The following is a 13194-nucleotide window of genomic DNA, read 5'->3' as shown; positions in this document are numbered from 1 at the left end:
GACCGCCCGCCGGGAGGAAATGGTTGTCTTTCCCGACGCGCGGCGCCGGGGGATTCTACGGGTCGGCGGAAGGAGTCGGGGATTTTCCGGTTCCGGACGCGGGAAAGGCCCGAAGCGCCCGGGAGGAGGAGGAGGAGGAGCGCGGATGGCGGTGGCGGCCGCCATAAAAACCGGATCCGGCGGAGGAGGCATCGGTAGATCACGGGCCGGACTCTCGTCGAACGGGATGGCGCCGCGGGTGTGGGTGAGTTGTTTCGGTCACGGACCGTCGCCTGCCTCTTGCTCTGTCTGCCACTCTTTCTCTTGCAGGTTCTGCTGCTGTCCCTGGCGGCCTGGGCGGCGGCTCCGCCTCCCTCGGGATTCGGACGCCCCGTTCGCCTGCCTTCCGGACGCCGGACGCACTTCCAGACGACCGGGCACCGCGGCCCCGGCAGCTACCGCTACGGATACGACACGGGCACCGGAGGGCCCGCCCAGCTGTTCCACCAGGAGGAGAGGACCTCGCGGGGGGAGGTGCGGGGCAGCTACGGATACCTGGACCGACCCGGCCTGTTTCGGGTGGTGCGCTACTCGGCCGACGACCGCGGATTCCGAGTGCTGTCCGGGCCCTACCTGCTGACGGCCGAGATACCGGAGGAGAACCCCTATCCTCCCTTCGTGGGTCCGCTGCCACCTTTCCTCCGTCGGACCGTCGGCTCCCGGGACTAGAGTCTTCCGTCGAAGAAGAGGCGCCGCCGCTATTTAATAAATTACTTTATCCTTCTTTTCCCGCCCCGAATGGCTGTACTTCTTCCGGCGCCGCGCTCGGGCGGCCGCGACCCATTTTTCGCGCGGCCGGGTAAATCTCGGCCGACGGACGCGCGACGCGAATGGAGTTTGCCTTGGACGCCTTCCACCGGCCGGGAATCCCCGCGCGCCGATAAGTAACGGTCTTCCGGAGAGGCCGAATTATTTTCGGAGGAAGGAATCGGTCTTCTTTCGCCGCCGGCCCCGGCCTGGAGTTTAGAACCGGCGGGCGGAAGCGTACCACCGAGAGGTAGAGAACCGCGGACACCCGGCCAAACACCTTCGAGTGTTTGGCCGGGAACGGGTAAAAATTAAGGACGGTCGGCTGAAACTTTTACCGCCATCAAACGGCGCCGAGATTCCGCCACCGAAAGTAGCGGAAAGTGTGTCCGACCGACCCGGGATAAAATTCGGCACGCGAATCGGAGGCGTAACTGTTCCGGTGATAATATTAGGAAAGTCTTGGCCCAGGGAAGAGCTTCCGGGCATTTAGCGGAAGTTGCCGTACTGGCAAGGCGACCACGTTGCCAGAAAAGCCTTTAGTCCTATCGTAAGTCGGACGTCGTCGGACATGGACGGTTTCGGCCGGTTCCTACGGACTTCTCGCCTCATCCGCCGGTACGCCGAGTTGGTGGGGAAGGAAGCCAAATTGCCACTTCGCTTCTTCTTCCGTGCCGGACGTTTGCGCCCGGACGAAATACGTGGAGTGTCTCCTTAATAAAAAGCCGTCTTCCGCCTTTCGCTTTCTCTTACACCGGCGGCAACGGCTGCGAGTCTCCCACGAAAAAATCCGCTCTCTCTCTACTGTCCGCTCTTTAGCCGAATAAATCGACGCTCAAACGGTCGATTTATTCGGAAGCGCGCGTTACCGCCCGAGCCTGGAGTTTCTAGAAAACTATACCGCGTAACTTATCCGGAGGTGGCCGGGTAGCGCCCCACGAAAATCCACCCGTACCCGGCGTTAGGTAATGTCGAAATTATCCGTTACGGGACATTTACGTTACTTATTTCCACCGCCGTTAAAAGCCGAGTCTTACGCCGGTGTGCTTAGTTGCCGCCTCCTATTCTCGCGGCTGGGGTAAATCCGCCGTCGCATTTCGGTTTCGTCTCGGCGCCTGCTCTTCCGGATCGGTTTCCGTGATAAAAGGGAGGAGAAAAAGAAGGCGTAATTTTACTTTATCCAAATACGTGCGAAGCGGAAAGAAGAGAAACGATAGAAGGCAGGATGGATTCGACTATTACTTCTGGCGGAAAAAATCATTTCCGAACAAGTCGATAGTTTTAGGTACAGGTACTGTACGGTACGATCGTAGACGAAATTCGACGTGAATGCAGACATTACCGAAGCCTTCCGAAGAGAAAAACGTCGGACAGTTTCTACGCACTTCCTTCTAACCGTCGAACGTCTATCCCTGTTTCTGTTCCCTCCGTTAACGGAGCGTCCGGATAAACTGAATTTTTCACCACCACGTTTTCGGTTACGACCAATTTTATCGGAAGTCCACTTTCGTCGTAAGTGGTCGCGCCCGGCTTTGGCCCATCCCGGCCTTAGCGCCTACGGGACGGAGTCGAAAAATAAGTCCAAGTTAGAAGGCGGGCGCTATACGAAATTAAAGCCAATGAGTGAACGATAAGCGCTTATTATTTATACCGTATCCATTAATTAAAGGCGTTTAAATTGGCGATTTTACGGACTAATTAAAAACGGGGTGGCCCGTGCGCGTTAATGCGGATCCCGCCAATTACGCCCAAAGAAGGCTACCCGGGCTAAAGTTTCCAAGATTTTTCCCCGTTTAACTTAATTAAAACGGAACGACCGCGCGTTTCCGAAATTGCCGTGTCGATTTTCGGCGGTAGCCCGTTCGAATTTACTACTATCACCGCCTACGTTAATTTTATGGTAAAATAGGGACTACGTAGTACGGTACCGTCCGGCCCTAACCCGACCGACGTCCGCGTAATTCGTATCGGGACGGGACGGGACGGGCGAGCGAGTAGCCCTCGAAATAATTGGACCCGCTTCTCTGGCGTTTAGCGTGTAAGTCCGAAAGTTTGCCTTCTCTTACGGCCTCGGCCCGGTGGATAAGACGCCGGATACCGGAACTAGGCCGCCTAGGCTCCAACCCGCGCAATTTTAGTTTTTTGTTTCTGTGCGTGTCTAACAAAATTACTTATTTTATCGTATTGTTATTTCTCGGGTTTAAAGCGCGTATAAAGATTTTTTCCTTACGGTTACGTAGTACGTCGACACCAGTGAATAAGCTTCGGATAGACAAAAAAAGACGGTAGTAGAGTCGTACCGTACCGTTTTTTAATCGTTTGTTACGCTTCAAATATAACAATACTTAAATACGAAGAAATAAAAATTTTATTTAACCGCAAGCCAGAGTTAAATACAGTAATTCCTGGACTTACGCCAACCCGGAGTTACGCGATTTTCAAATCTCGTCGATTCCTCTTGTTTGAGCGCCACGCCACTTTCGATTACTCACTCCCCCCACACTATTGTTCGGACGTGTCGCGCGGAATCGACACATAGCTACAATTTATTTCCGTGTTTGTTATATCTACGGAGACTCGAGAGAATATGTGGTGATTCCTTGTAACCGCCAACGAATCAAAAGACGAGACAAGATTAACGAGAACATTTATTAGCTTACATACATCCTACTTGGATTTTATACGAATTGCGAAATTATTCCCCGACTTACGCGGTTATCGCTCGGTCCCACCTATCGCGTAAGTTCGGTGTATTACTGTATACAGAAACTTTGTTTTCTCAAAACGGGAAACAATGTCGCGTTTTGATCTCTCGTTTTTTAAAGCCGTAAATGTAAATGGCGCTATTGGCGCGATGAAATAAAATAAAATTTTATTACACGAAAGAAACGACAGAAATTGTCAAGGTTCGAGCGTACGTCGCGTAGGGTCTTATCCCCTCCGCTAACGTCGTAGAAAGAGAATCGAAACTTGCAAAGATTTATAAACTAAACGGCCAATTCTCGCTCGAGAAGTGGGCGCGAGGAACTGTGTTTAAGGCTACATTTCTTTCTATAGTTAGTGGAGCACTCCCTCCGACCCGTAGCATTAAATGCTAATGTCTCTTTTAATTAACCCCGCTTGGCGGGCAGTTACGATTACGTAGTCGCGGTCGTAGCCGCGATACATTAATTAATACCCGACAATTCTATTTTTAGGGCTACGTGCTCGCTCAGTTTCGTTCTAACCGGAGACCCAGACGTCCTCTATTCGCGCGAGAGATCGGCCCGTGCGGCTTAATCGCTCGGCCATACGCGGAGATAATGCCTTCCGGAAGGTCTCGAAGGTAACCGGCCCCTATTCGGGCGTTACGGACGCCCATTTTTCGGGGAGCGGAACTGGTGGTCCTCTGGTCGTTAGCGTATCTGTCGAACAGAAATGTGGACGACGAGAGATACGCGCGGAACAATTTTCAAAATTGAGCTTGGAGAATTTCCAAATTATTAATTTAAAATAGGAAAGTAATTACGACGAAGGAACGGTTAGTGTATAAACGTTGCGATTACGCCCAGCACCGAGACAGTCTTGGGAGAAATTATCGTTACAAAATGGAAATAACAAAACCATTCTAAACTGCTTCGAAATAGTTTTATATCGCGATTCATACAATAAAAAATATCAATTCTTTTATAAATATTGACGGCGATAAACTTGGCAACTCGTACGCGGATGGAAATTTATTTCCGCCTTTGAGCTTTCAACGCCGACGATAAGTCCCGGCCAAGCGTTCTGGAAAGTTCCTCTCCCGTCCAACGTTTCCGCTAACGGCTAGGTTGGCGGGAAATACGTCTTCACCGTTTCATTCTACCTTCCCGGGGCCGGATTAACCCTCTTTAGGCCCTAGACATTTTCTTCTTACCGGGCCCCTCCCTCTCCCGTTAGAAATAGAGCACACAAAAAATATAAAACAATAAATAAAACAAAACTAAATAATGTGAAAAACTAAAACAAATCTTAAATTTTTATTAATAAAAAATATTTAATACACAACAATAAATTTTAGTTTTTCTAGAAAAGTTTGAACAGTTTGTTTATAAATTTAAAATATTGAAATTTGTTTCATTAAATGTCTAACAAAAGTTGTTGTAAAATAACAATATTACCTTAAAAAAAATAATTGTCAACGAGACTATGTCTTGTTTATAAAATCGCACTGCTTGCTGTGTTACCAGCTTACAGGTATGAAGGAATACATGTCAGGAGTTGCAATTTGGCACAGAGTATTAAGTGCCCAAATCATGCGCGCATAAAAAAGCCTGACTTGTAGGTACTCGGGACCGAGAACCGAGTGAAAGTAAAATACNTTAATGTTTACCTAGGTAGTCCAAGATGGCCGCACAGTGGGGGACCCACGTTCCTACCTAACCTAACCTATTCTAATAAATTAAGAAAATTTTCCTTTCTTCATATAATTAATTTTTTGAGTTATTTTACATCTTACATTAGTAATTTTGTTAATTTATTAGAATAGGTTAGGTTAGATTAGAACGTGGGTCCCCACTGCGGCCATCTTGGACTACCTAGGTAAACATTAACCAAGGAATGATTTGAATATGTTTACTGATCGAATGCTATTTTTGTAGGCGACGTTTCATTTTAAAACTTCAAAACCCGACGGAACCGTCATCGACGACAGCAAATGTCTGAAGAAGCCGATGGAACTGATATTTGGTAAGCAGTTCAAGATGCCAATATGGGAAGAATGCCTGAAGAGCATGAGAATTGGAGAAATAGCACAGTTTGACATCCAGAAAAACGTAAGATTTTAAATTATGGGCACGGTTCCAGCTCTGAATGATGTGGTTGGAATCGTATTTGAACTGTAAAGTATACCCATAAGAGCAAAAAAGTGAAAGGAACCATACCTCTAGCAGTGACCCCTTGTGAGATACTGACTCACGAAATTGGGTTGCAAGAGATTGTCGGTTGCCTTGCTCCATCACTATTGCATTTAAACTACTTAGCCCCACACGACTGACGACTTTGAGTGGCCCACTCGATCGTTTGTACAGTACTCGATGGTATATAATTTTAGGGGGCGTGTGGGCTATCCCTTCTCTTGGGTGTTTTGATGCGAGTGATAGCTTTCACTGAAGTGCATGACTACTTGCGGAGAGTTGGTCAAGGCAATGCAGAGAGTGGAGAATAGGTAGTATACTGATGCTTGTTAAAAACTGATCTTTGGAGGTGAGTTTCTACCAAAGGGTTACATGTACAGATATGGTTCCTATGACTTTTTTGTTTGTCTAGGGGTCTATGATTCTGGGGGTGTGAAACCCTCGTATGGAATTTTACCAAATTATGTTTAGGCTTTTTATTCCATTGTGTGTGTCATTAGGAGTTTTTATGATGACTTGATTACCTATAGTGGCATTCAATGTATTGCTTATGGCATTAGCTGCTACCTCGGTGCGAGGCCGCGTTGTCGCTTTGGGGCAGATGCACACATATGGTGCATCGAGAAGAACTGTAAGTTTGTGGCAGTGGTTATGGTCTGTTGCGTCATTGCTTGGTGACTTCGTAAAAGTAGGTTTGTTTCGTTTTGGTTATGGTAACGTAGGCTGTCTGACGAGGGAGGATGCCTCTCGAGAGGACTTTTATGTGAGAAACTGGCACTTATTTTGGTANTTTAATTTAACCTTTTTGGTTAATATTTAAATAATATAATATTTTACCAATTTTACCAGTATTATACAGTTGTCCAACAGAAGAGTAATCTATCTTATTTACAAATCTTTTCAAAATAGACAGTTTGACCGGGCCCTTCTAAAAACCGGGCCCTAGACATTTGTTTCATTTGTCTATGCGATGATCCGGCCCTGTATACAGTACCTAATTTATATATAATACTGTACAGATGATAGTAAACTCAACTTACTCACCTAAACTCTCTGTAGCGTGTAAGTAGTTTGGTTGCTCGTCTACTATTGGTCCAGATTCAACCAATCCTGCCACGACACAACTCGGCGACAACGTTTTACGAGTCCCTTTTAGCGTCTTTATACGAATNAGCATTCCTCAAGAGCTGATAGTAAAATTATTGAGGAAATACTGCATTTGAAATTCACTCAACATATTAAAGGATGATGCTTTGTGGAATGAGAGTGAGAAAGAGGAGAGTTGTAACAAAGTGCTTCAGAGGGTGTATCCAAGTAGACAAGAGGTGATAGAGTCAAAAAACATGGTTGTTTGCCTTAATGCAAGCATTTGATATTTTATTTGTGGTTAAACAAAATAAAATTAGAATTGTATTAATAAATCTAATTTCCTTTATTTTGATCTATAAAGTCAAACCAAGTTCTATATGCGAAATCATCTTACATGCAAATAAATATGGTATTTAGTATGGAATATAAAAAAATTATAAATAGAACAAGTACAAAGCAGAATAAAAATAAGTATATAAAAGAGTGTTAAAGATGCCCAGAGTCTAGCTATGCTCCCAGTTGTGAAAAGACATGGTTTCGGAATTAGTCAATAATGCTATTTTTATATTAGATATTTAAATTTAATTAGAAAATGTCTTTGAATGATGAATGTATGTGTTATTTTGTATTGTTTATAGTGACGTTCTTTTCCAGTTTGTAGATGCTTATCCTCTGGTGTCGAAGAGTTATAGGCAGTTTGCAGGTGTGTGGAAAGGTGACACCAGTTCTCACTGTTGTGGATTTACTGGAATGAAGGAAGGGCTTGGACATCCCGACCTTGATGGCATAATGAAAAAGCCGACAGATTTGTCGTTTATTTTTGGTAAAGCATATTGACAATACATAATGTAGGTGGAATTGATCTAAACCTTAACTTCTTTACCGTAATGACAGAGTTAATCAGCGTCAATGCACCCGGTGATTACGAAAAGGAATCGTGGGCCATGGATCCTGAGGAGAAACTTCAGTCCATACCTTTACTTCAGGAACAGGGAAATGAATTTTACGGACAGAAGAAATATAAGGAGGCTTCCGAAAAATATGCAGAAGCATTAAATCGTCTAGAACAACTCTTGTTGAGGTAAATTTATTCCTTAAAAGTTTATGGTACATGTAAGTTATTACAGAAAACACTGCACAAGACTGAGTAGTGTATTTTTCTGAATATGCTACTCAGTTGTGATGCCTTCAGTCTGTAATTTTCACTCGTTGGTGGCTAATTTGATACAACCACCAAATACTGATTGTCAGTTGCTGATTTGCATCTAATCAACAGGCTAGTGATATGTGATATTATAGATAAGTGTAAAATTAATCATACAATTTAAGAATATCTAGGCTCAACATTAGAATCAAAACACAAAGCCATTGAAGCATACAGACCATTAATAGATATAAAGTTCTATGTATTTTACAATTTAGAAAATTATCTTAAAATTAAAGCTCCTTACTAGTATTATAAGTACTGACCAATTCATTAATAACCTTAAAAAATATACCATGACAAATGATGATGTCATGATTTCCATCCGTGAGATAACAAACCCCGACAAAATAAAAAAAACACAAGCTAAACAACATTTAAAATATAACAGATAAATAACAATTGGAAATAAAAGATAGTTTACATATTATATAAAATGTGTTTACATTTGTTTTTATAATAGAAATCACCGTACAAGTGATGTTCAACTGGACTCATCTGATCAGATATACAATAAAAAAAATGATCTACGGGATATTGTTAGATTGTAGAAAGGGGTAAATAGACAAGAATTATTACATATTGTAACTGTAGGGACATGCAGACAGAACCAGTAATTGTAGATTATTCCGTTAAAATTTTTGTAACAAAGTAAACGATCAAAATATTTTAGACGGTTAGTAAGATCTGGTAATTTAACATGAATTCTGGTAACTTCAGGGTTATTAGTGTAGGTTAGGTTACTGAATTTATACAGAAGTGAGTAAACCTCATTTAATTCTGTATTAACTTTACGGAATAAAGATGGAACAGTCATTGTCCAGACAGGGAGGCTGTAATCAATGATGGACTGAAAGTTTGCAAAGAAAATAGCCCTTAAAATGGATTTGGAGGAAATATTTTTACAAAAGCACCATAAAATGCCACATCTAATGGAGACAGATTCAACATTCTTATAAATATGATCATAAAAAGTTTGTTTGTCGTCACATATAATACTGAGATCACACTAGGATTTAACATAATTTATTTTATGGAAAATAATATGAATCGAGTAGAGGGAAGGGTTACAAATTAACACATGATAAAAGTTTTATGAATGTTAATGTTTAAGTTGTGACTGACAAAGGCAGAACATATTGAATTTATATCTACTTGTAAAGACAATGGGTCATTGTTCAAAATTTTAATATCGTCAGTGTAAGCAATTATTTTGGAAGACTAGCTATCAAAGAGTTTATCTATATAAGCAGAGAAGAAAAACATACTTAATATGGAACCTCGAGGAATATCGCAAAGGGGAAAAGTTTGAAAATTCAAAATTGCTGATGCAAATTTTACACATTCTTCATAAGTAATAATTATTTAGCCATCAGCAAAAGACTAGATTTATGTCGAATTTGTCAATAAGGGTTTTAAGAAGCAGATTGGGAAGGACTGAGTCTAAAGCCTCAGAAATGCCAAGATATACAATATAAATTGGCATCCTTTTTGTAATATTGTGTATGTTTCAAGATTAGTGGCAGTAGAATAATTACGAATGACACAGTGTCGAAAGGTTGAAAGTTTTGACATTATATGGGGTATATATTTATTGGTGTAAACATATTTCATATAATTTTAATGTAGCTAGTAAGATAGTGATTGGTCTGTAAGAGATCCTGTCTTTTTTGGGAAGGGCATTTATTTTAGACATTAACCATTAATTAGGGATGTTGCTAACTTCTGGTAATACCCCGTTCGCACCGAGCATTTCGATCTAGATTGTGACTGAGGTCGGAGAGTGTCCTGTGGTGCGAATGCTCTAGACCGTTTCCATCTCGACTGAAACGAGGTTCAATCGCGATCAACTGGAGAGAGTTCTCGAAACTAGATCCAGTCATAAGAGAGATCCCACAATCCCACGCGTTTGAGAAAATACAAGATGGCTGCGGAACACGTGTCGGGCTATCGACAGAGAAATAAAAAAGACATCTGGAGAGATGACGACATCTTTCTATTATTAGATGTACGGCAAGAAAAAGTATTTATTTCTAACCAAAACTTCCATTTTGCTTGTTGGTGTTTGTGACTTACCGCGTAGTTACGTCAGTTTTATGATCGCGTGTAATAGCCAGGTTCTTCTTGAGCGGACTGCCTGTGCGAACAGCACGACGTTCGACTAGCGACAGTCACAATTTAGATTATAGGTAAATCGAGATCGAAGTGAGTCGTGGATTGTGTGCGAACATAGTATAAGAGTTGGAAGTATCTAGCCTTTATATTATTGTAAATATTGTAAATGCTATAATCTGGAAGTGGAGAATATTTTGTGTAAGTTTTAGAGAACTTTGGAACGAAATACCAAAAGGTATGGGGATCAGAGGAAAAAACAGACGAGATTCTATTGAAGTAGTCTAGGAAGGTGATGTGATGTTTGTGATAATAGCATTGTTGTTAGACTCTGTATATAGAATTCATGAGGGTTTTTTGTTTAGTTCCATTTAGACCATTGTTTTCTAATAATGTTATGTAGTTTCTCGAGGTGAAGTAAGGAGAAATGTCGATTTTTTAAAAGTGTAGAAACTTATTGATTGTGGCTTTAAATATATCATAAATTTTATCTGATAATTTCTGAGAAGAGAGGGGAGATTCTAGGAAGGTCCAATCAATTGAGCAGAGAAAATTTGAGGCTTCTTTCTGATTGAATGATGACTAAATTGGGATATTTATATGACGCCATGTCTGGTGTTTGACTGGAATAATTTGAATGTCAAGGCATATGATTTCATGATCTGATTTTAAACCATGTACTGAGAGGACTGACAGAGAACAGTTAAGAGTAAAAGCAAGGTCTAAGAAATTGTTAAGGCAGGTTGGAAATAATACTTTTTGGTTGAAATTAAATATGTCGGAATATGGGGTAACCAATTTTCTGTTAAAATAAAGAGGTCATAGAAATCATTAGGAATTGTGGCTAGAAACAGACATATATTTTTGACTGACCTGACATTTTGGAGAAATATTTTATGGTTTTTAAATGAGGACATGTTTATAGGAAAAACAGAGAAATAGAGTGGATGAATTGTTAAATCAATAAGAGTATTTGGTAAAATGTAAGCCAAATTGGGAGAGAGACTTGCGTGAATCAAACAGTTACAGTTGAGAATTATAGGAAACAGTTTAAATACAAAGAAGGACCCATGAATTCATTTAGTGTGATCAGAGCTTGAATGGTGCAAGCATCATATAACTATCAACCGAAATAACATTATGTGGGTGAAACTGGCAGAACATTAAAAATTAGAATCAAAGAACATTTAAGAGCTGTCAAATATAATTATTTCAAATATATGCAGTCTCAACACATTATAATCATGTAGGTTGTGATGTCTCACTGGACAGTGTCAAAATTCTTAAGAAAACATTTGTTATTTATTTCTTAGTCATACTTCGCACTGGCTATTGGTTGTAGAGAGTTACAGTGGGTGATTGGTTAGTGAACAAATTGGATAACGAACACTTTCGTGAAAGATTTTTATGTTTGGACAACGAATACTTCACAGAACAGACACAAGAAGAAGCGACGTAAAATAATGAATACTGATTGGTCTTCCCTTGTCTTCGGACAACAATTCGAAACTTTTCGGAGTGTGGGAGACATTGCCATCGACACTCTACCCGGTATATACTGATTGGATAGTATTCCTCCAAACTTTGAAACTCTCCCTTGTAATTCCAGCTTTTTATTTTTCTGACAGAAAGAATTTTTTTATAGTATTCGCGAGACTGTTGGGTGGGTACTCGTTAAGTTTTGCGTCAGTTTTCATTTTCGAAAGGTGAGAGTATAATATCACAGATAAAGAGTGGGCAGATGTCTGATGTCTGTTGTTGCTAGGCAGTATGGCTCAAACAGGTCTACAGTAGGCCACAGTTCGATCTTATGTAAGAAAGATACTGTATTATCTAGAAGACTCAAGCAGCTTAAGGAGTAACAAAAATCACATCTGAGAAATAAAGAACATTGAAGAGCTCATAATGGAACCCGAAACTGATCTGATGACAGAAGAACGCCAAGAACTCTTGAACGAACACCAAGAAACTCGGCGAGATATGTTTTCCTCTGAAAAAGAGAATTAATGTTGATATCTGCCATTAAACATTTTTTTGAAGTGGGATGATGTCAGAATGACTGTCTTATAATGGCATCCAAACCAGGTTGAGGTTAATAAGATTAGGGATCTCTACAATTACAATGCTATTAATTACTTCTGAAAAATCAATGTGAAGTAATTTGTATATACAAATGAAATCATGTACATTTCTTAAATTCCTAACAACTCTGAAGAGCAGTAAAATGTTGATTATATCTACATAATTTGCACACAAAATAGCATTTTTTAAAAATTGCTAACATTCTATGTACACGTTATGCAGAAACAAGAATTCATCGTATTGTTACGAAGAACGTAACAGTTAATAAATATCTCAAATTGGCATTGATGTAAATTAATGGCCAATTTAGTGATTTTCGTCCTACATTTTGATTCATTACCAATCAAAAAATCAAAATTGAAGCTTGTATTTTGTTTACAGAAAGTAAATAAATAAGTAATTGGGCTGCAAATGGTAAAAGTAAATGATTTTGCCACAATTTTCACTTGTAAGTTCAAAATATGAATTATTTTATAGTTTAATTGCATTGCTTTATGCTTAGTTTTTTTGTACAGTAGACCTCCCCCATAACGTGGTAGATACGTTCCACTTGATAAGAATTTCACGTTGTAGGAATCCTTAAATACATGAGCCAAGTGCAGCCTGACACGTGTGAAGTTTATGGACTATGGCTGTTTGAAAGGTTTTCTTCCATAAAATTAATCGATTCTAGACTAATTTGACTCAACATTTCGAAAACACACAATTTTTTGGGAATAATCTGTATAAACTATGCTATAAACAAAAAATTGTAGGATTACTTACCGAGTGTGCACCGTTCGACGTTGCCATTGCTTAAGCTTGTTTTCGTCGCAGAAATCATGGAGCCAAATGGCGCCTATGATTTCTGATAAGTTATTTTTTAACGAAAAATTCGTTGACCTTGGGAGACATCATTAATATAAATAATTTTTATGGCCGTTGAATAAGAAATGTTTCTTTCACAAGAAATGTATAAAATTACAATACTGTATTAGACTTACGGTACCTAATTTACATACTGTACAGACGATAGTAAACTCAACTTACTCGCCTAAACTCTCC

At 40.6% G+C, this 13194-nt stretch overlaps 2 protein-coding genes across 2 annotated transcripts in view; both read left to right on the top strand.

Annotated features, from left to right (window-relative positions):
• Positions 1 to 6: 6 nt before the first annotated feature.
• LOC111636574 (pupal cuticle protein 20-like) lies at positions 7 to 3213 on the top strand. The gene is made up of 2 exons (XM_023381851.1): positions 7 to 244; positions 310 to 3213. Exons 1-2 carry the CDS (start codon positions 20 to 22, stop codon positions 706 to 708), a joined length of 624 nt encoding a protein of 207 aa, XP_023237619.1. The 5' UTR covers positions 7 to 19; the 3' UTR covers positions 709 to 3213.
• A 2040-nt stretch (positions 3214 to 5253) lies between these two features.
• Positions 5254 to 13194, top strand: part of LOC111636570 (AH receptor-interacting protein-like) — a 29056-nt gene continuing 21115 nt past the window's right edge. Inside the window, exons 1-3 of the mRNA XM_023381847.1 lie at positions 5254 to 5582; positions 7407 to 7575; positions 7647 to 7833. Of these exons, the coding sequence (XP_023237615.1) occupies positions 5481 to 5582; positions 7407 to 7575; positions 7647 to 7833 (458 nt within the window). The 5' untranslated portion in view covers positions 5254 to 5480. The remainder of the gene's footprint in view (positions 5583 to 7406; positions 7576 to 7646; positions 7834 to 13194) is intronic.

The sequence above is a fragment of the Centruroides sculpturatus genome, unplaced genomic scaffold, assembly GCF_000671375.1.
Source record: "Centruroides sculpturatus isolate CEXI.00-Female unplaced genomic scaffold, Cexi_2.0 scaffold1005, whole genome shotgun sequence".
Classification (NCBI taxonomy): domain Eukaryota; kingdom Metazoa; phylum Arthropoda; class Arachnida; order Scorpiones; family Buthidae; genus Centruroides; species Centruroides sculpturatus.
The sequence above is the reverse complement of the archived record's forward strand: the minus strand, read 5'-3'. Positions and strand labels throughout refer to the sequence as shown.

Excerpts from the sequence above, each read along its gene's own strand:
- LOC111636574 (XM_023381851.1), top strand. The coding sequence starts at position 20 with ATGGTTGTCTTTCCCGACGCGCGGCGCCGGGGGATTCTACGGGTCGGC. Across the intron at positions 245-309 it reads GGATGGCGCCGCGGGTGTGG|GTTCTGCTGCTGTCCCTGGC; the intron begins GTGAGTTGTTTC and ends TTTCTCTTGCAG.